This window comes from Lampetra fluviatilis, chromosome 26 (genome assembly GCF_964198595.1).
Source record: "Lampetra fluviatilis chromosome 26, kcLamFluv1.1, whole genome shotgun sequence".
Classification (NCBI taxonomy): Eukaryota; Metazoa; Chordata; class Hyperoartia; order Petromyzontiformes; family Petromyzontidae; genus Lampetra; species Lampetra fluviatilis.
In genome coordinates this window covers 12408461-12432761 of record NC_136300.1, presented here as the reverse complement: position 1 = coordinate 12432761, position 24301 = coordinate 12408461, and the positions used below count along the sequence as shown (strand labels likewise).

General features: G+C 55.5%; 1 protein-coding gene across 1 annotated transcript; it reads right to left on the bottom strand.

Moving 5' to 3' along the window:
* Window positions 1–859: 859 nt before the first annotated feature.
* On the bottom strand, window positions 860–2061 carry LOC144942217 (transcription factor Maf-like). Its single transcript, XM_078868971.1, has one exon. It carries the CDS (start codon window positions 2059–2061, stop codon window positions 973–975), a length of 1089 nt encoding a protein of 362 aa, XP_078725097.1. The 3' UTR covers window positions 860–972.
* Between the last annotated feature and the right edge of the window lie 22240 nt (window positions 2062–24301).

Genomic DNA, 24301 nt, shown 5'->3' with positions numbered 1-24301 from the left:
TGTCAGGGTGTGTGTCACGGTGTGTGTCACGGTGTGTCACGGTGTGTGTCACGGTGTGTGTCACGGTGTGTGTCAGGGTGTGTCACGGTGTGTGTCACGGTGTGTGTCACGGTGTGTCAGGGTGTGTCACGGTGTGTGTCACTGTGTGTGTCACGGTGTGTGTCACGGTGTGTGTCACTATGTGTGTCAGGGTGTGTGTCACTGTGTGTGTCACGGTGTGTCACTGTGTGTGTCACGGTGTGTCACGGTGTGTGTCACGGTGTGTCACGCTGTACTACTCAATGTGCGCCCTCCACGTGGGGTCCCCGTGTGCGTAATACGCGCGGCTTCGTCGTCACCATCCTCATCGTCACCATCCTCATCGTCACCATCCTCATCGTCACCATCGTTGCCACCGTCAGTCCCGCGCGCCAGGTGAAGCCGTAACGCGTGAGCGAGGGGGCGATGTTTTCCCATCGAGCACGGGTCACGGGTCACTTAGCAGGGGTCACGGGTCACAGAGCACGGGTCACGGGTCATGGGTCACGGGTGACGGAGCCTCCTCTCGCACTTTGGTTCTGGATCGCGGCCCCGCGCCCCCCACCACGCGCCGCTTGTCCAGACGCGCGACAAGACAGGGGATGGCAGCGTAGCGCCCAGACGGCGGCGGCGGTGGTGGTGGTGGCAACGCAGTTGATTGTGGCGATGGTGATGCAGATGATGATGATCATGATCATCATCATCATCGTGATTATGATGCTGCGCTGATGGTGGTGATGTGGTTGCTGTTGATGATGATGCGCTTGCTGCTGCTGCGGATGATGATGATGATGATGTTGACAACTGGCCATAGAGGTCCCAGTCGTCCCGGCCTTCAGACCCCTCCGCACGGCCCGGAGCGAGAGGGACGCGGAGGCGATCGAGCGAGCGCCGCGAGTCGCAGCAGAGGGGGGGAGGCGACGGGAGGATGGGGCCGGCGCGCGGCGTGGAGACTCACAGGAAAAACTCGGGCGAGGAAGGGCTGCCGCTGCTGTGGGAGCCAGCGTCCCTGAAATAACCACCTCCTCCACTTCCTCCACCACCACCTCCTCCACCCGCGCCGCCTCCCACGACGAGTCGCTCGTACTTGTCTTTGTAGGCGTCGCGCTCGCGCGCCAGCCGCGCCAGCTCCTGCTTCAGAGACTCCACCTGGCGCAGCAGCTCCGTCTTCTCGTGCTCCAGCAGGTGCCTCTGCTGCACGCGCTTGTAGCGGCACGACTGCGCGTAGCCGCGGTTCTTGAGCGTGCGCCGCTTCTGCTTGAGGCGGATCACCTCCTCCTTGCTGAAGCCGCGCAGCTGCCGGTTGAGGTCCCGCACCGACATGGACACCAGCTGGTCCTCGGAGAAGCGCTCGTCCACGCGCGCCCCGTGCTGCTGCTGGCCCGACGTCCCGCCGTGGCCGTGGTGGCCGTGGTGGCCGTGGTGGTTGTGGTGGTGGTTGTGGCCGTGGTGGTTGTGGTGGCTCGCGACCGCCGGCTGTCCACCCTCGTGGCTCGAGGTCTCTCCCTGCAGCTCCTCCCGGCCGCTGGTGCCCAGCCCCGCGAACTGCGGCACGGGCGCGCGGTAGCAATCGAAGCCCTGCGCGGCGTGGGCGCAGCCGATGAGGGCCTCGACCGCGTCCTCCGGGGTCAGGTTCAGTGCCTCTGGGTTTAGGTGCTGCTGCTGCTGTTGTTGCTGCTGCTGCTGCTGGGGTTGGTGCGCGTGCTGCTGCTGCTGCTGTGGATGCTGCGGCTGCTGCGGCTGCTGCTGCTGCGGCTGCTGCTGCTGTTGGTAGTGGGACATCCAGTACAAGTCCTCGAGGCTGGGGCGCGGCGCCCCGGGGCTGTGCGCGCTGAAGGTGGGGGAGGGCGGCACGGAACTGCAGGGGGTGCTCATGGGAGACGACGACAGGGAGCCCTCGAGGCGGCCGCACGCGCGGCTCAGGCTCAGCTCCAGCGGCTCCTTCTTCACTTCTAGTTTCATAAGGTCAAAGTCATTCACATACTCCATCACCATCGGGTTGTTGGGCAAATCGCTACTGTTGAGAGTCAGCGCCGCGGCCATGCTCACTCCGGGCGAAAATAAACGAACGCGGCGCAAAGTGTCGCTCGCAAAAAGAAGACGCGTGTCTTGCACTGACCGCGCACTCGAGCCCACGAGTATCGGCGGAGAGGGGGAGGAGGGGGAGGGGGGAACTCCCTCGGGCTCCCTGCAGTGCGGGTCCCGTCCCGCCGGTCGCTCCCTGCCGGCGCCACGAGGTGCGTCCTAGGGGTGTGCGTGGTGGGGGGTGGGGGGGGTCCCCGGCTCACTCTGCCCGCCTCCTCGCCCGCGCTTCGCCGCGCGTACTGACAGCGGCGGGCTACGAGGGGACCTCCCCTGCGGCTGGGGCCGCCGTGGCCTGAGCCATCTCGCCCAGCGCCATCGGCGTGGCCCGGCGCGGTTCGCGTGCCGCGGGCGGGGAAGGGGGGAGGGGGGGGCGGGGTGTGAGGGGGTCGCGCGCGCTCTCGGCCGCCAGAGATGAGCATCAAACGCGTGCGCGCTGCGCTATTTATCGTCTGCTGCGTCTCTCGCCGGCCGGGGATTCGCGCTCAGCTGTAGCCAATCGAAAGCGAGACTTCGGATCATTAGTATCCACATGGCGAGGGGAGGGGCCGCGGAGGATGGGGGAGGGTGGGGGACGGAGAGGTGGGGGGGGATCCGCAGTCAGCCTCACACTCCGCTTGGAGCGGCGGCGGTGGCGCCCCCCCCCCAAAGCGTGGTTTTATTTTCGTGGTACGAGAGGGAGACAGGGAGACAGTGAGAGAAAGAGAGGCAGGGAGACAGGGAGAGAGAGAGTGAGACAGTGAGACAAAGACAGACAGTGAGAGAGAGACAGGGAGACAGTGAGAGAGACAGTGAGAGAGAGAGACAGAGAGAGAGACAGAGAGAGACAGGGAGACAGTGACAGAGAGGGAGAGACACAGTGAGAGACAGGGAGACAGTGAGAGAGACAGTGAGAGAGAGAGGGAGAGACACATTGAGAGAGAGAGAGGGATGGAGGGGTTGGGGAAGAGTGCTCGCGTGGTGGTGTTCGGTGTCCGGAATGCGCTTCCCAGATGCCACCCGGAGCGGGGAGCTCCGCCAGGGCGGGGAGCGCGGCCCGCGTCACGAGCGGCGGCGGCGGCGCCGCGCTCCGTCAAAACAGCAGCGCCCAGTCTTTAAATAGCGCACACACACACACCTACACACACAAACAGATACACACACACACATACACACGCACACACACACACACACCTACACACACAAACAGAAACACACACACATACACACGCACACACACACCTACACACACAAACAGATACACACACACATACACACGCACACACACACCTACACACACAAACAGATACACACACACATACACACGCACACCTACACACACAAACAGATACACACACACATACACACGCACACACACACCTACACACACAAACAGATACACACACACCTACACACGCACACACACACACCTACACACACAAACAGATACACACACATACACACGCACACACACACCTACACACACAAACAGAAACACACACACATACACACGCACACACAAACCTACACACACAAACAGGTACACACACACATACACACGCACACACACACCTACACACACAAACAGATACACACACCTACACACGCACACACACACCTACACAGACACGCGCGCACACAAACATATACACACACAGACGCGGACATACGCACACACACACACGTACACAGACACGCGCACACACAAACAAATGTACACACAGACGCGGACACATGCACACACACACGTACACAAAAAACATACGCACACAAACAGATACGCACACAGACACGCGCACACACAAACAGATACACACACAGACGCGGGCACACACGCACACACACGTACACAAACACACGCGCACACAAACATATACACACACAGACACGCCCACACACACGCACACACACACGTACACAAACACGCGCACACACAGATACACACACAGACGCGGACACACACGCACACACACAGACACAGGCGAACACAAACAGATACACACACAGACGCGGACACACGCACACATACACAAACACACGCGCACACACACAGACGCGGACGTACACACACACTCGTACACAGACACGCGCGCACACACACACAGACGCCCACACACACAGACGCACACACACACACAGACGCGCGCACACACACACAGACGCGCACACACACAGACGTACACACACAGACGCGCACACACACAGACACACACACACAGACGCGCACACACACACAGACGCACACAGACGCGCATACACACAGACGCGGACACACGCGCATACACACAGACGCACGCGCGCGGGCCCCGACACACACACAGATAAACAAGGTAAAGACCCCCCGGATAGTTTAACAGAGTCGACCTAGGGGAGGCCCCGGACCGGTGCAGATAATCGTCACTGGTGTTGGCCCTGAGCGCGAATCGAACTCGGGTCGCCGGGTTCGTTGCGCGGCGCGCTTACTGCTAGACAAAGATCAAAGATCCCCCGTATAGCCTTAACAGACTGTAGGGGAAAGTGGTGTTAGCGAGCACCTATGAAGGTCGGCAAGGCACACGAGGGGGTGGGTGGCCAACATCACGCCCGGCCGCCTTTGTCTCCCTAGTGGCGATGTTTACACATCGCACCAAGTACTCATTTGAGGCTGAGTCGACCTAGGGGAGACCTAGGACCGGTTCAGATAATCGTCCGTAAGCAGGAATAGAACCCGGGTCGCCAGGTTCTTAGCGCAGCGCGCTAACCGCTAGACGGACACATCGAGACATGAATACATGCGCCACACAGAGGCACACAGACACAGATAAACAAATACAGAGATATTGCACACTCGAGCATAGGCCCACGGAGACACACGCGGGCAACACTCACGCACACGTACGGACCCCCAACACCTCAAAGCACAAACACGCAAACGAGCGCAGACAGAGGTCCCCGTATAGTCTGAACAGAGTTTTGGGGCAAGTGCTGTCAGTGTGCACCTATGAAGGTCGGCACGGCACACGTGGGGGTGTGTGGCAGGCACTACGCCCGACTGCCTTTGTCTCTCCAGTGGCGATGTTTACACACCGCACCAGGTACTCATGTGAGGCTGAGTCAACCTAGGGGAGGTACAGGACCGGCTTCAGATAATAGTCACCGGTGTTGGTTTGTTAGCGGAAATTAAACTCGGGTAGCTGCGTTCGTAGTGCAGCGCGCTCACCACTACACCGCAGAACCTCGTGATGTTATATATACAGGGTGGTCAACAAGTCAGAACACACAGTGTTATTTAATTTATATTTACACTGGCATTAAACGATTTAAATGTTTATTCTTTCAGTAAAATTCGTATCTATTATCGTTATTAATATCGATTGTGCTTCATCCTTTTCAACCGATATTTCAAATAAAAAGAAAGTTGACTAAAAACAAACGAGTTCAATGACTTTCTGTGTACGCTCGTGAAGGCAGCTGTCACTTTTTTAAAGTCACGAATTCATTTCCAAAGGTAATCCACGGGCGCGTCGATGTGACTGGAAGTCGGTAGGAAAGTGTGTTCACAACAATGAAATAATCCTGTGTATCCTGACTTTTGGGCCGCCGTGTACATAGACAAACAAAGGCAAAGATCCCCCGTATAGCCTTAACAGACTGCAGGCGCAAGTGCTGTTGGCGAGCAGCACCAATGCATATGGACACCCCCACACACAGACACACACAGACACACACATACAGACATACAGACACACAGACACACACACAGACACACACATACAGACACACACAGACAGTCACAGACACACAGACACACACACACAGACACACAGACACACACAGACACACACACACAGACACACACACACAGACACACACACACAGGCACGCAGACACACACACACATACACACACACACAGACACACACACAGAGACACACACACACAGACACACACACACAGACACGAAGATGCTCGCGTTGGTTTTAAACTCCGACTCGACCCCCGGGCGCCGCGTCTCGCGCTCTGGATGGGAGACGACCCCGCGAGAGCGGTGGGGGCGGTGGGGGCGGTGCGGGGTCATGGGGCCCAGCGCTGAGCCAACGATCCGGGGACGGGAGCTCACACGGGGGCCTACCCGTGAGACCCCCACTCAAGAGGTACGTGCCCAGTAGAGGTGTGTGTGTGTCTGTGTGTGTGTCTGTGTGTGTATCTGTGTGTGTGTGTCTGTGTGTGTCTGTGTGTGTGTCTGTGTGTCTGTGTGTGTCTGTGTGTGCCCGGCTGGGTGCACGTTGCCTGTTCACAAACACCGCAGGGCCCGGGCACGCGTGGCGCGTCCAGGGCGACCCCTGTCGTCAGCAGCGGGGCCGCGTCTCCTCCTCTCCCCATTGCTCCCCTCTTCCTCCTGATCGTCTCTTCTCTACAATCCCCCTCATCTCTCCCCCACGCAATCTCGTGCTCGTCTCCACCACCCCCTCCATATCTCGCCTCCTGAAGCACCTCCTCCCCCCTCCTCCTCCTCGTCACCCCGCCCCCTCCCCCTCGTCACCCCGCCCCCTCCCCCTCGTCACCCCGCCCACCGCTTCCGAGCGAGGAGCGTCAGGTGCAGCAGCGCCGCGCTGATCGCCGCTAACGGGAATGTGGCGACGCCTCATCCACATCACTCACACAACACTCACTCATCACTCACACAACACTCACTCATCACTCATACAACACTCACTCATCACTCACTTAACACTCACTAATCACTCACTTAACACTCACTCATCACTCACACAACACTCACACAACACTCATATAACACTCACTCATCACTCACACAACACTCACTCATCACTCATATAACACTCACTCATCACTCATATAACACTCACTCATCACTCACTTAACACTCATATAACACTCACTCACACAACACTCACTCACACAACACTCACTCACACAACACTCACTCACACAACACTCACTCACACAACACTCACTCACACAACACTCATACAACACTCACTCATACAACACTCACTCATATAACACTCATACATATGAAGTATTGGAAATGACGGCAGGAGACTCCTTGACGGGTAACACACTTTTTATTAAATCTTGACTTGTCACGATACAACGTGTGGTCTCTATTCTTCTGACTACTTGTCACGATACAACGTGTGGTCTCTATTCTTCTGACTGCACACTTCACTTAGCTCGTGTAGACTCTATGCCTCTGGCTACACACGCATCACTCGTCTCGTGTAGACCCTATGCCTCTGGCTACACACTCATCACTCGTCTCGTGTAGACCCTATGCCTCTGGCTACACACGCATCACTCGTCTCGTGTAGACCCTATGCCTCTGGCTACACACTCATCACTCGTCTCGTGTAGACTCTATGCCTCTGGCTACACACGCATCACTCGTCTCGTGTAGACCCTATGCCTCTGGCTACACACTCATCACTCGTCTCGTGTAGACCCTATGCCTCTGGCTACACACGCATCACTCGTCTCGTGTAGACCCTATGCCTCTGGCTACACACGCATCACTCGTCTCGTGTAGACCCTATGCCTCTGGCTACACACTCTGCATGCTCACCCTGCATGCTCACCCTACACTCCGCCTCTGGGTTACACAGAGTCCCGGTCCCCACAGGACAGCGGGACTGGGTACCACAGGGCCCTATCTCTTCCTCTCCGTCTTCAGTCTTCGCTGGTTACACTCTCCCCGTGCGCCTGTGTGCATCACCTTATATAGTTCCTGCTCACGGGAGACGGAGCGGATGCGGACCTCGACGTGAGCATCGCTCCTTAGTTAACCAATCACGACGCGCTATTTCTACGATCCGTTTTCCCCCAGCGCGTGTTTCCACTACCCAACCAATCACGCCGCGCTGCCACCCGATCACTCCCTCTCAAGCGCGTCACCGGCACACAGCCAATCAGCACCACATAACCCACGACCCCGCGCTGACCCCTGATCCTTCACCGTCAGCGCGCGTCACCACACACACAGCCAATCACTACGCGCTGGCACCCGATCCCTACCCCAGCGCGTATCACCACTACATCACCCCCTCCCACATAGCTCGCAGCCGGCCCGGCTGCTAACCAACAACACAACACAACGTTAACACAACAAAAACCCCACCCCCCAGTGTGCCCCGTAACACAACAACAACACAACAGCAACCTATGTACAAATTGACAACTAACACAAGAAAAGTCAACAACAACACACACAACACCTCGATAAGAAGCTATATACAGCCCGACGAACAACACAATAAAAGCGATTTCCAGAAAATGAACGCGCCCAGCGTCTCTGTGACTAAACGCAGTGACGAGGCGCTCCAGCTTCCTCGACTCCTCACGTGGTAGGTCATAAAAAGTAGCGCGACCTGGCGCGAGTCCGTCTGGCCGGTCCGTCATATGGGACGGGACGCTGACGACCGTCCGGTGGCTCCGGCTGCTCTAGACTGCGCGGATCGGGCCTGAAAGGACCGGCCCCGCCGCGAAGATCCGGCCGCCGGTGGTCGGCAGCTGTCAGTTCCGAGACACCTGGGAGGAGATCAGGCGGAAACATGTGAGGATCAGGCAGAGACATTTCCCCCTTTGGGTCGTCGGTCACGTCACATGCTCGGCCCTCACGACACAAGGGGAGGCCATATGGAGGCGAGAACGGTTTCAGTCGGGAGGGGTGGACGTACCACCGTCGCTTTCCCCATTTTATCTGAACGCACTGGGGGCGTGCAATACGCACGACCTCCACGGGTCCCCGCCATGGCTTCAACAATTTAGGCGACGTAGCCAAAGGTGCCTGAGGGCAATGCAGCCAGGCCCTGTCACCTGGTTTCCAGTCGTGCACGGACACCTTCCGTGCACGCAACCGCTCGTTTGCAATTTGGCGAGCCCGCGAATTAAGCCGTGCGGCCTCCCTTGCCTCTGTCAGCTTATGAATATTACATTTAATATGTTCTGCCAATTTTGAATTAGTTCGTGGTGCGGACAGGCCAAGCTGCGTTTCCATGGGCGGGTCGGCTTCCCGACCGTACATCAGATAGAATGGGGAAAACCCCGTCGCTGCATGGGGGGCCATTCTATACGCGGCGAGGACCCCCGGGACCTGCAGGTCCCAATCAACATGTGCCTCACACACCCGCTGGCACAGCATAGAAGTCAAAGTCTTGTGGAGTCTCTCCACCATCCCGTCCGTCTGCGGGTGGTACGGGGAGGTACACACCTTCTTAGCACCCAACAGATCGCACACCTCTTGCAGCAATTTACTTGAAAATGTTTTCCCTTGGTCGGTCAGCAAGCGTTCGGGAGCCCCCTTGTCCAGGACGTAGCCCTGGACAAAGGCGTCCGTCACAGCCGCCGCCGACTGGTTGGCGAGTGGCCACGCCATAGGCCACTGGGTAAAATATTCGACCCCCACCAACAGGTACTTATTACCCCTAGGCGTGACTGGAAAAGGCCCCAGAATATCGAGCGCAACGAGCTCGTTAGTGCGCGAGACTTGAATAGATTGCAGCGGTGGATTAGCTGCCACGGGCGGTGGTTTCCGTCTGGCGCACTCAACGCATCCCTTTAGAATATTCACCACGTCACTCCCCATCCCCGGCCAATAATAGTCACGCTGAAGCAGGGCAAGCGTTTTGCTTACTCCCAAATGCAAGAGGCGTTCGTGTGCGGCCAAGACAACTTTCCCCCTCACAGCGGAAGGCACCACAAGTGCGTGCCGCCGGGACAAACTGTCCCATCTCATTAACATGCCTCGCTTAAGTACGTAGGAGCCAGTTCGCTCCTGGTCCTCTTTGGGACCCCCCACCCTGCGGCGCAATGCTAGCAGGGAGCTGTCCGCCATTTGGAGACGGCCCCACTCACTCAGCGACAGTGAGAGCAGCGAGTCCTGACCCTGAGAGGTAGCGGGGACATCCCCGATTGGTGCGCCCGCGGTCGCAGCCAATGCCCCCATATCTTCCACAACCGGCGGTTTACAGCGCGCCGATCCCGATAGACACGCACATTTATGACAAGGCAACAATCGCGACAGGGCATCGGCATTTGTGTGTCGCAACCCCTTACGGTATGTAGTCGTGAACTGATAGTCCTGGAGGACTTCCAACCACCGTGACAATTGGCCCGAGGGTTGGGCGACCCTCAATGAATACTGTAGCGCCGCGTGGTCCGTCCGGACCGTAAAGTGACGACCATAGAGATACGGTCTGAATTGTTGTACAAAAAAAACAATGGCAAGCAGCTCGCGACGGGTGACGCAGTAGCGCTGCTCCGCCGGTGACAACACCCTGCTACCATAAGCGAGCACCCTTTCGACTCCCCCAACGACTTGGGATAGCACCGCCCCAATGCCCGTGTCGCTAGCATCCGTATCTAGCAAGAAAGGACTCGCAAAATCCGGATAGCGCAAGGGTGGGGCACCCACCAAGGCGTCCCGGAGGGAGCAGAACGTGGCCTCCTCCTCCGGTCCCCATCGGAACTTCACTCCTTTCGCCGTTAGAGCGTGCAAGGGTTTAGCAATAGTGGCGAAGTGCTCAACGAATCGGCGGTAATAGGAAGCAAAACCGATGAAACTGCGCACGTCCGAAACTGACGTGGGTGTCGGCCATGAACTGACACAGTCCGTCTTCGCGGGATCGGTAGAAATCCCCGAAGAGTCGACAATGTGACCCAAGTATCTAACGGACTTACGAAAAAGGTGGCATTTGGCCGGTTTAAATTTTAATTTAGCCGATCGCATTCGTAAGAACACCCCTCTCAATCGCTGGAGGTGTTCCTCAAATGTTTTACTGAAAACAATGACATCGTCAAGGTAAATCAAGCACGTATCCCATTGCAAGCCCGACAAAACCAACTCCATAAGGCGCTGAAACGTCGCTGGAGAGGAGTGAAGTCCCATGGGTAACCGGTTAAACTGGAACAGGCCCCCTGGAGTCCGAAATGCTGTCTTAGGTTTTGACTCTTCGTCGAGTGGCAACTGCCAGAATCCCGATAATAAATCTAGAGTCGAAAAATATCGCGCACCAGACAATGCATCGAGGGACTCGTCCATCCTGGGGAGTGGATACGCGTCAGCCACAGAGATCTTATTCAGGCGACGGAAATCTACGCAAAATCGCAAGGAGCCGTCCTGCTTCTTAACCAGCACAATAGGTGCTCCCCAAGGACTGGAGGAAGGCGAAATAATGTCGGCTTCTAGCATATCGTTAACGGCCGACTGAACATGTTCCTTCTCAGCAGGACTCAGTCGGAAGGGATTTAGCCTGACCGGTGCCGCATCGCCCGTTTCAATGTGGTGGCGTAACAAATCCGTGCACCCAATGTCATACTTATGTTTACTGAACACATCAGAAAATTCCATTAGCAACTCGCGCAGCGCACCCAACTGTACCGCTGACAAATCGTCCGAGTCCGCGCACAGCGAATGGACCCATTCAAGGTCCTCCCTCGATTCAATGTTCTGCGTGGGGCTCGGATCAACCTGCGCAACCAGCCGCTCATCCGCAGGGACCCGTGCCGCGTGAGCTAGCACGGTGCCCTGCTGAATGACGGCTGGCCGCGACCCAGCGTTTAAAACCATCACAAACGGATCCTTGTCAGCCCGAACCAAAGTGTGAGCCACCGACAAATCGACATCCCCGACAGCCCTGTTAGAAGGACCCAAAAGCATGCCTTGTTCCGAAGTCTCCCCCACCCATGGTTTCCGCAACCGGAGGGGAATTAACATCTGTGAACCCGGGGCCACGTGCACGGTCTGTGTCGCCAACGCTTGTATCGTAGCGCACGCCGTCCGAATTTCAGTAGGGTTCGTCAAAAATGAAATACGGCGACCCGAAGGTAGTTCAATGCAACGCTGATTGATGAGAATTTTAATGGGCATTTTAGCCAAAAAATCAGTGCCCAATAGACAAGGAACCACCAAAGAAGACGAAACGAAAACGGGTCCCGACAATTTGATATCTCCAATGCAAATGGACGCCCTAATCTGACCGATAATGCCCAACGATCCCCCATTAGCGGCGTAAAATGGCACATCCACTGGGAGCAGCGGACGGCATTGGACGGGGAGAATGTTGTAAATGAGGTCCGATATAATAGTCGCCGACGCCCCCGTGTCCACTAACACCCTGACCTCGACCCCATCAATAGATCCCGTAACGACGGATGAACCCGCTGAAGCAGCCACAATTCTGTGCCCCAACTCCGACCATTCAATGTCTCCCCGGTCCCGGCCGAACCCCCCTCGCCGAACCGAATCCCCGAACCCTAACCGGCCCTCCTCCGCCGCAACGCGACGGCCCATGTGTGTCGAGTATGTAGGCCGAGCATGTGAGGTGCCGCGACTTGCCGGGGTTTGTAGGGATGACTTGGGGCCTTGGTCGTCGTCCAGCCGAGATCCCATGGCGCGCTGACGTGGAGCGCGGCAACCGGACGCCACGTAGCCCCGGAGGCCGCAGTTATAACACGTGATGAGGGTCGTTGTAGATCTCGGTTGCTCCGGCTTGCGGCCCGATCGCAGAGGCGAACGACCCCCCGACCTCCAGTCCCCTGGTCGTCCCGCGGTGAACGCCTCCTCTCGTGGGCTGACGACTTGGGGTTCGGTGACCACCGGACCCGGAGCTGAGGCCACGGCAATGTTGCAGACGACCCCCTGTTTGCGTTGAAGGACCTCGTGCGCTTGTATACTCGTAGCGACCCGCAAGGAAGAAATATCGATCTCGTCGGCCGTGTTGATGGGGACCCCCAGGTCCTGCGCCAACTTAAGCAGCTGCTCCAAAACCATCGCATCTTGGCCCTCCTCGTCCATACGAGGGAATGCGGCATCGGCGAGAGCCAGCAATGCCGTGCGATAGGCGCACGGCGTTGCTGGCTCTCGCGTCCGCCTTCCGCCTTGCATAAAAATGATGGCGACACGCCGAGGGAGGTCCGTAGACCTTTGCCATGAGACCCAGCGCTGCCTTTAGCGTGGAGCGGTCCGACCTCCGTGCGGACGTGAAGGCCGCGAGCGCGTTGTCGTCCAACATGGCAGGCAGTGCCCGCAGCGCCGTAGCGTCGGACCAGGCGGACATCTCCTGATGCGCCAAAAACCTGCGCTGAAATTGGCCCCAGTCCCCGCCTTCCGCCTTGAAGGCTGACAATGTGGGAAGGCGCTGTTGAAAGATGAAGTCGTCCTCTGCCTCGTGGTTCCTCTCCGCCGCCCCGTCGGTGTGTAAGATGGCGGCCCCAGTGGCGGGTGTCTGATGGCGGTCCGCAGCGCGCGTTGATGACGTAAGCGGGCGCGCTTGGAGAACCGCCGCCACGTGGCGGTCGCCGTTCCCGCCAAAAGTCGGCGCCGATGAAATGGCGGGAATCGCCAAGTCATTTTGGCGGGAATCTGCGGGGCGACCCTGTAGAATGTCCGCCGCCGTCCCCGCTCCTCCCGACGAGCTGATTTCCGCCAGGATGGACGCGGCGGCGAGCAGCAGCTCCGCCAGACGGGAGTGCGCCTCGCGGAGCACGGCATCGGTCCCCAGTCGCTCGCCCGGCGCCGTCGGTGGATCCTGCAGCGTGGGCAATTCTTCGTCCTCACCCCCCGATGCCAGCTGGCCCGAGTCGTCAAGGTTATCCTCGCGGTCAATCCCGTGGGTCCGACTGGTCTTCCTTGTATCCATGCTTGGAAGACTGTTTCACTTCTGACGCCAGTTGAAGTATTGGAAATGACGGCAGGAGACTCCTTGACGGGTAACACACTTTTTATTAAATCTTGACTTGTCACGATACAACGTGTGGTCTCTATTCTTCTGACTACTTGTCACGATACAACGTGTGGTCTCTATTCTTCTGACTGCACACTTCACTTAGCTCGTGTAGACTCTATGCCTCTGGCTACATATGCATCACTCGTCTCGTGTAGACCCTATGCCTCTGGCTACACACTCATCACTCGTCTCGTGTAGACCCTATGCCTCTGGCTACACACGCATCACTCGTCTCGTGTAGACCCTATGCCTCTGGCTACACACGCATCACTCGTCTCGTGTAGACCCTATGCCTCTGGCTACACACACTGCATGCTCACCCTGCATGCTCACCCTACACTCCGCCTCTGGGTTACACAGAGTCCCGGTCCCCACAGGACAGCGGGACTGGGTACCACAGGGCCCTATCTCTTCCTCTCCGTCTTCAGTCTTCGCTGGTTACACTCTCCCCGTGCGCCTGTGTGCATCACCTTATATAGTCCCTGCTCACGGGAGACGGAGCGGATGCGGACCTCGACGTGAGCATCGCTCCTTAGTTAACCAATCACGACGCGCTATTTCTATGATCCGTTTTCCCCCAGCGCGTGTTTCCACTACCCAACCAATCACGCCGCGTTGCCACCCGATCACTCCCTCTCAAGCGCGTCACCGGCACACAGCCAATCAGCACCACATAACCCACGACCCCGCGCTGACCCCTGATCCTTCACCGTCAGCGCGCGTCACCACACACACAGCCAATCACTACGCACTGGCACCCGATCCCTACCCCAGCGCGTATCACCACTACACATATGTAAGACTCGTACAAGGGTTGTCTTTCTCTCCTCTTTATTTTCCTCTTAGAGTCCACCTTCGCCGCGCCACCACTCCGCGTCTCGGCGCGGCCTCGCTCCGCTCCGCATCTCTTTGCTGCGCCACCGCTCCGCGTCTCTCCGTGCCCTCACTCCGCTCCGCGTCGCTCCGCGTCTCTCTACTCACTATCGCTACGCTCGTCGTCTCTACGGTTTCTCCTACTCTTGCATCCTTCCGATGCATGGCTACCCTGGTTGCTCACTGCGTTCTCGCTACCACTGTCTCTCTGTGTTTTACTCTACCAACACTGTCTCTCTACGCTTTACTCTACCAACACTGTCTCTCTACGCTTTCATAATCAACGTTTTTGGGTTTAGATCGCGTTATTTATAAATGTGTCGTAACCCTCCACCACCCGACACGGCCAATCAGTAAAAAAGTGTCACGTTGACAAAAGACAATTAGTTCACTGCTTTAGCCCACTGGTGTGTTGAAGCGTGAAACCACAACAATTTACAATTTGAGTACGACGTTTCGCTGGTAATTGCATCCAGCATCATCGGGCAATTCGCCAGAATGGTGAGGCTCTGCTGTGTCTCCCGTTCTTATATAGAGCAGCAGCAGGGTGACGTCATCATTAACTCATTAACTCATCAGGTGCAAAGATTTGAGGGGGGGGGGGGGGTTATTGCAATTATATACTAGATTAGTAATCAGGCTATTGTTACGATGCGAGTTGTAGATTAGTAATCATTTGGAATGTGTTTTATTGTGATTATGCAACATTAGTAATCAGTTAGTGTTTGTTTCCCTTATAAGGAATTGTAATATATCTTATTTAATAATACGCTTCCAGGCCGCACTAAGCCTGTAGCTGTCTGAGCGATTAAAGTTATTTCTGTTTCTCTCAATTTCAATGGATTCTCTAATTAGTCTTTGCCAGTAGTAACTAGTTTTACACAACGATCCAGCATCCCGATGATGCTGGATTGCATCCAGCATCCCGATGATGCTGGATGCAATTACCAGCGAAACGTCGTACTCAAATTGTAAATTGTTGTGGTTTCACGCTTCAACACACCGGTGGGCTAAAGCAGTGAACTAATTGTCTTTTGTCAACGTGACACTTTTTTACGGATTGGCCGTGTTGGGTGGTGGAGGGTTACGACACATTTATAAATAACGCGATCTAAACCCAAAAACATTGATTATGAATAATATTGGTCGCGAAAGCCTACGTGTTAAACTCTCTACGCTTTACTCTACTATCACTTTCTCTGCGACTCTCCGGGCACCGTTACTGCAGCTCCATCCACGACGCTGACTCGTACAGGACTCCCTTCTCTCCATTGCGCTCTGGCTTATATCCCCACACCAATTAAGCTCCCTAATTATCTCTACCCCCCACTTATCGCTCGCCCCCTGGCCCCCTCCGTGTCACGTGGCCTTGTTTTCGCCGCCTGAGCGATGCCAGCTAATGCCCAATTACCTTTCCAGCCAATCACTGGCCTGTGTCCTCCCGGCTACCCTGACACCTGTTTCAACGCTTAACGACCCACTTCGCCTAAAGCCACAACAACAACCATTACCTCACATCACCTCACTGTACTGTGCTCGCCTGCACAGCAAAAGAGGCGGGGGATGCGTGGCGCGCTATACTCAAGCCCTACATCACCCCCCGCTGTGAAAAAAACTAGCCATCCCGGCTAAAACAACGCGAAACCCACAGTACACGAAAAGTTCAACAGATGCACAATATATATACAACCCCGAGTCCCAGGAATGTAAGAAAAAGTTAATCGTCGTGAACGTGTTCCCGCGGCCGGTCCGTCTCCCCGACTCAATGGAACAGGGGCTAGGGCATCCCCGTCCGTGGCCACAGGGCAGCGTTCTGCCCGAACCGTGCGTCCATCTCCATCCCCCTGTCCATCTCTCGACGAGAGCCACGCACGGCCTTGTGCGTCCCGGCGCATCCGTCGCCTCAAAGATGGTGTTCCTGCAGGCACACGGGGGGTAAACCACTGAGGTGAATCTTCCCATCGCCCCCCAGGACACTCGTCGGACACATCCAATACAGGCCGTTCCGGGATTGGAGATGACGCATCATATGGCACAACATATCTTATCAACCGTGACGGGTGAATGTGCCACAACCGTCGACCGTAGCGAATCCTTACACTTTGATCCCGACGAACTTCCACAATCTCAACGGGCCCCTGCCAGGGCCGGTGGAACTTTGGTGACGTGCCCACCGGCACCATCGGACAATGTAACCAAGCCTTGTCTCCCACTTGCCATGGTTCCCATGGAGGCTGCCCCCCGTGCAGACGCTCATTAGCTGCCTGCCTTCATTCCGTATTCTGCAGCGAGGCCTCCCTGGCCTCGTTCAACTGATCCAATGACTCGCACATGGGGACAGCCACCACTGGCGACTTGCTCTTAGATTTCACACCCAGCCTGACCAAGGCCGGGGCTTCTGGTTCACGCCCATACATCAGATAAAAGGGCGAATATCCTGTAGAAGCGTGTGGGGCCAATCTATAAGCGGCCAAAGCCACCGGGACATGTAAATCCCAATCCGTCTGAGCCGAATTAACCTGCTGGCACAACATAGATGTCAATGTTCGATGAAGACGCTCGACCATCCCGTCGGTTTGCGGGTGGTATGGGTATGTCCGGATTTTTCTCGTACCCAATGCGTCACGCACCTCCTTCAAAAGGCGGGCCGAAAATGTTTTTCCCTGGTCTGTAAGCAGGTGCTCCGGGGCCCCTTTTTCGAAAACGTAACCCTGCAGAAAGGCCTCCACAATTGATCCCACTGATTGGTCCACTAACGGCCATGCCATAGGCCACCGAGTTAAGTATTCGACCCCCACGAGCAAGTATTTGTGACCCCGCGGGGTAACGGGGAACAGTCCCAAAATATCAAGGGCCACAATTTCGTTAACCCGCGAAACACGTATCGATTGCAATGGTACCCAATATGGCTGGGCTGGCGCCTTCCGCCGTGCGCACTCGTGACAAGCTTTAACGTACAAATGAACGTCATTCTGCAACCCTGGCCAATAGAAGTCATTACTTAAAAGTCAAAGCGGTTTTCTTCTCCCCCAAGTGCATCAACCGCGCGTGCGTGTCAGAAATGAGTTTCCCTCGTAAACACAGCGGCACCACTATACAAAATTTCTGTAAGACGACATCCCATCTGACCAGGAGGTCGTCAATGAGTCGGAGAAAAGGCCCATCATCCGACTGTTTGGAGTGAGAGGCCCGTAGCCTCATCCTGGTAAGCGACGGATCGTCTATTTGCAACCGCACCTAACGCCCCCGTGATAAACCCAACAACCCAGGCTCAGTATCCAGTGTCTCGTCAACCCGGTTTGAATTAGCTGCAGCGGCCATTCTCGGCTCGCTCTGCAGCGGCGGCCCACAACGCGGCGATCCCTCGGAGCACCGACACGAGCCCGATGCCTGAGGCAACCGGGACAGAGCATCCTCGTTAACGTGACGCATACCCTTCCTGTGCTGGACCGTAAATGAGTATCCCTGCAGGACCACAAGCCAGCGGGCCATTTGGCCCGAGGGTTGATCGATCCGCAAGGAGTACTGCAATGCCACGTGTTCGGTGCGGACCAAAAACTGTCGCACGTACAAGTATGGTCGATACAACTGCACAAAATGAACAATCGCCAATAATTCCCTGCGCGTTATGCAATACCTTTGTTCCGCCGGGGACAGTACCCGGCTGCCATATGCGACGACCCTTTCAACACCGTTAATCGTTTGCGACAACACAGCTCCGATGCCCGTATCACTGGCATCCGTGTCCAACGTAAACATTTCCGCAAAATTTGGATACCCAAGCGGCGGTGCATCCGCCAACGCGTCCAGGAGCGTTTCAAATAAACGCTGCTCCTCATCACCCCATAGAAACTTTTTACCCTTAGCAGTCAGCGTGTGCCTCGCAATCATAGCAAAATTCTTAACAAATCGCCGATAATATGACGCAAACCCCACGAAGCTGCGTACTTCTGACACCGTTTTAGGCACTGGCCACGCACGAACACAACTAGTTTTCTCCGGATCCGTTGTGACCCCCGCTTCGCTGACCACATGACCAAGATATTTAACGGAAGTTCGCAACAGATGACATTTTGGGGTTTAAACTTCAAATTGGCGCCCCTTACCTTGCCAAACACAGCTCGCAGCTGCTGCAAATGTCCCTCGAAATCCTTACTGAATACAATGACGTAGTCCAGGTAAATTAAACACGACTCCCACTGCAATCCCGTCAACACCAGCTCCATCAGTCGTTGAAAAGTGGCTGGTGCGGAGTGCAGCCCCATCGGCAATACATTAAAGTGAAACAATCCTTGCGGCGTGCGAAAAGCCATCTTCGGTTTAGATGCCTCGTCCAAGGGCAATTGCCAAAAGCCCGATAAGAGGTCTAATGTGGAAAAAAAATTAACGCCGGACAATGCGTCCAATGAGTCGTCAATGCGCGGAAGCGGATAAGCATCCGCCACCGAAACTTTATTCAATTTCCGGTAATCTACACAAAATCGCAGAGAGCCGTCCCTTTTTTTTTACCAACACGATCGGGGCTCCCCATGGGCTGGACGAAGGGGATACGATATCCTGTTGCAACATCTCATCAACCGTCCTCCGAATGCAATCCTTCTCCAGCGGGCTCACCCGGTGAGGATTCAATCGAACAGGGGCCGCATCTCTAGTGTCAATGTGATGTCGCAACAAGGTCGTACGACCGACATCAAACTTCCCCGAGCTAAACACATCCCTAAATTCCCAAAGCAACTCCCTTAACCGAGTCCGCTGCTCGGGTGCCAAATCGTCGTTACCTTCATACAATTCGCGAAACCTACTGACAGCCCCTTTTTCAATTTCAACGGGACAAGCATCTGCGTCGCAGGCGGAACGCTCACCGTGCGGCTAACCACCGCCAGGACCACAGCGTTGACACGAGCAAATTTAGACGGAGTACCCAAAAAATGTATGCACTTCCCTGACGGCAATTCCAATTGTCCCCTTTCAATCGAAATCTTAATCGGCATCTTTTGCAAAAAATCCGTGCCCAATAAACACGGCACAGCCAGAACAGACGAAACCAAAATGTACCCCGTTACACACACCTCCCCGACCTGTATCGTTGCTAGTATACGACCCATAATTCCCAAACTACCCCCATTTGCCACTATACATGGGCCCTCCACCGGTTCCAAAACATGGGCCGAAGCAGGGAGCAATCAGAAGGTGTGCAAAGAAATAAGCGTCGCGGATGCCCCCTTGTCAACAATAACCCGAATTTGAATCCCTTGAACAAACGCCATCACATCTGACGAACCCGGCGCAGCCCCCAAAACACGATGAGCCAACGCATCCCATACCGCATTACCTTGAGCATCATACGAAGGGGGATCAACATTATGTATCGACGCGGATGGGTGACGTGTAGGATACGGCCGTGTATTGCATGTGTCGCGACTCGCCTGGTAATCCTGCGCTGGGTAGAATCCCCAATTGTAGGGTCCCGATGAACGTGGGAAGACGCGTCTCCATCTCCAGCAGTCCCGCGCGAAGTATCCTCGCCGCCCGCACTTGTAGCAGCGTGACGGACCGCCACGTCCGCCCGCATCCGAGCGGCGGTGTGGGCTCAACGGTGGTCATGCGGCCGCTGCCGTCAGCGGCGTCAGCTCTCCCTCTGATAGACCACCGTCTGATCCAACGCCCACCACCAGGGGCCGAGATGGCCCCGCCAATGGCTCGTCGCGAAGATCCAGGTTGAACTGGATGTTCCTGGCAAGCTGCAACGATGATCCGTCGTCGTCATTGTCGTTGGGAAGTGAGAGGACGACTTGTAGCTCCTTCACCATCTGCAAGAGCTTCTCCTGGGCCAAAGAATCAAGGGCCGCTTCGTCCATTGCTGGGTAAGCCGCTTGGCCAAGAGTCAACAGTGCACTGCGATACGCGAGGGGAGATTCTGCTTCCTCCCATCGCCTCAATTGAAACTTAGCGACCGCGCGAGGTTCGTAAATCTTCTGCATCGCCGCAAATATCTCTGGCAAGGACAAGCGAACCCCTCGAGGGAGACCGTAGAACGTCGCCAACGCGTCGTCGTCCAAAGCCGTTGGCAGCGCCCGAAGCGCTTGAGCCTCCGTCCACCCGAGCGACTCATACGCTGCCCGAAATCGTCGTGTAAACGCCGTCCAGTCGCCGACCGGGACCTCGAAGCGTTCTATGTGAAGCCGACGTGGCGTGCTTGAGGCCAGCGACTCCGGTTCCTCCTCCTCATCTAGCGGCGCACCTGGCGCCTCGGGATATCCAGCCGCGCCGTCAGCCCCCGCAGATGTAACGAGGTCGTGCGGCTGCGGATCCAATCCCGTTGGCGCTTCCCGCATCGACCGCAGAACTCGATCAAATTCTTGCGCAAGCACCGCCATCCTGGCCTCCCACGCCGCAATTGCAGCTCTCCACACGTGTGGCGGGCTCGGCTCCTCCTCGTCATGCGTGTCGACCTCGTCGTGCGGCGGTGCTTGCTCCGTCTCGTCCTCCGGCGATGCGGGGGCCTCCGCTCCTGATGGAGGTATCACGTCAGCATTGCTGCTCTCCGCTGACGAGGCTGCCGGTAAGTTCTTTTTCTTCATGACTTTCTTGGACATCTCGGTGCAGGTCCGTTATCACTTCTGACACCAGTTGTAGGACTTGTACAAGGGTTGTCTTTCTCTCCTCTTTATTTTCCTCTTAGGGTCCACCTTCGCCGCGCCACCTCTCCGCGTCTCGGCGCGGCCTCGCTCCGCTCCGCATCTCTCTGCTGCGCCACCTCTCCGCGTCTCTCCGTGCCCTCACTCCGCTCCGCGTCGCTCTGCGTCTCTCTACTCACTATCACTACGCTCGTCGTCTCTACGGTTTCTCCTACTCTTGCATCCTTCCGATGCATGGCTACCCTGGTTGCTCACTGCATTCTCGCTACCACTGTCTCTCTGTGCTTTACTCTACCAACACTGTCTCTCTACGCTTTACTCTACTATCACTTGCTCTGCGACTCTCCGGGCACCGTTACTGCAGCTCTATCCACGACGCCGACTCGTACAGGACTCCCTTCTCTCCATTGCGCTCTGGCTTATATCCCCACACCAATTAATCTCCCTAATTATCTCTACCCCCACTTATCGCTCGCCCCCTGGCCCTCCGTGTCACGTGGCCTTGTTTTCGCCGCCGGAGCGACGCCAGCTAATGCCCAATTACCTTTCCAGCCAATCACTGGCCTGTGTCCTCCCGGCTATCCTGACACCTGTTTCAACCCTTAACGACCCACTTCGCCTAAAGCCACAACAACAACCATTACCTCACATCACCCCACTGTACTGTGCTCGCCTGCGCAGCAACATAGGCGGGGGATGCGTGGCGCGCTATACTCAAGCCCTACACATATAGCACTCATACATATAACACTCATACAACACTCATCACTCATACAACACTCATATAACACTCATATAACACTCATATAACACTCACTCATCACTCACTCATCACTCACACAACACTCACTCATCACTCACTCACACAACACTCATATAAACACTCATATAACACTCACTCAACACTCATAAAACACTCATATAACACTCACTCAACACTCATATAACACTCATACAACACTCACTCATCACTCACTCATCACTCACTCACACAACACTCACACAACACTCACTCATCACTCACTCATCACTCACTCATCACTCACTCACACAACACTCACACAACACTCACTCATCACTCACTCATCACTCATACAACACTCATATAACACTCACACAACACTCACTTAGCACTCACACAACACTCACTCAACACTCACTCAACACTCATTCAACACTCACTCAACACTTACACATCACTCACACAGCAACTCACTCAACACTCGCTCAACACTTAAACAACAATCAGTCAACACTCACACAACACTCACACAACACTCATTCAACACTCACTCAATACGTATACAACAATCACTCAACAATTACACAACACTCACTCAACACTCGCTCAACAATCTAGATTTGAAGTTTTCGTGACTGCAGGGATCCATACTCTTTGGTTCTTTCGGTAAAGTCACGTAGGTAGAAAAATAAATTAAATCACGACGTTTCGATTGCAACACAAGCAATCATCATCAGGTGGGAAAACCACAACGATATTTTTTTTTGCTGAAGTGGGAGAGAGATGCCGTGGTAAGAGGTTATATAGGTAAGAGAGGGGGAGGGGCAAAGGGGGGAGAGAGGGGGGTAGGGGAGCGTTGCGTGGACGCTCGGAGAGGGAGACGTGAAGCTGGACGGGGGGAAGTGGGCGGGGCTGGAAGTGGGAGGGTCAGAGAGCTGGCGGGGGGGGGGGGGATTCACGGAGGGGGGGGGGATGCAGCAACAATGCCACAGCAGCAACAATGCCACTGCAGCAGCAATGCCAATGTAGCAACAATGCCACTGCAGCAACAATGCCACAGAAGAAACAATGCCACTGCAACAACAATGCCACTGCAGCAACAATGCCACTGCAGCAACAATGCCACGGCAGCAGCAATGCCACTGTAGCAACAATGCTACTGCAGCAGCAATGCCACTGCAGCAACAATGCCACTGCAGCAACAATGCCACTGCAGCAGCAATGCCACTGCAGCAACAATGCCACTGCAGCAACAATGCCACTGCAGCAGCAATGCCACTGCAGCAACAATGCCACTGCAGCAGCAATGCCACTGTAGCAACAATGCCACTGCAACAACAATGCCACTGCAACAACAATGCCACTGCAGCAGCAATGCCACTGCAACAACAATGCCACTGCAACAACAATGCCACTGCAACAACAATGCCACTGCAGCAGCAATGCCACTGTAGCAACAATGCCACTGCAACAACAATGCCACTGCAGCAACAATGCCACTGCAGCAACAATGCCACTGCAACAACAATGCCACTGCAGCAGCAATGCTACTTCAACAACAATGCCACTGCAACAACAATGCCACTGCAGCAACAATGCCATTGCAGCAACAATGTCACCGCAACAACAATGCCACTGCAACAACAATGCCACTGCAGCAACAATGCCACTGCAACAACAATGCCACTGCAACAACAATGCCACTGCAGCAACAATGTCACTGCAACAACAATGCCACTGCAGCAACAATGTCACTGCAACAACAATGCCACTGCAACAACAATGCCACTGTAGCAACAATGCCACTGCAACAACAATGCCACTGCAGCAACAATGCCACTGCAGCAACAATGTCACTGCAACAACAATGCCACTGCAACAACAATGCCACTGCAGCAACAATGCCACTGCAACAACAATGCCACTGCAGCAACAATGTCACTGCAACAACAATGCCACTGCAGCAACAATGTCACTGCAACAACAATGCCACTGCAACAACAATGCCAATACAGCAACAATGCTACTGCAACAACAATGCCACTGCAACAACAATGCCACTGCAGCAACAATGCCACTGCAACAACAATGCCACTGCAGCCACAATGCCACTGCAACAACAATGTCACTTCAACAACAATGCCACTGCAGCAACAATGCCACTGTAGCAACAATGCCACTGCAGCAACAATGCCACTGCAACAACAATGTCACAGCAGCAACAATGCCACTGCAGACACAAT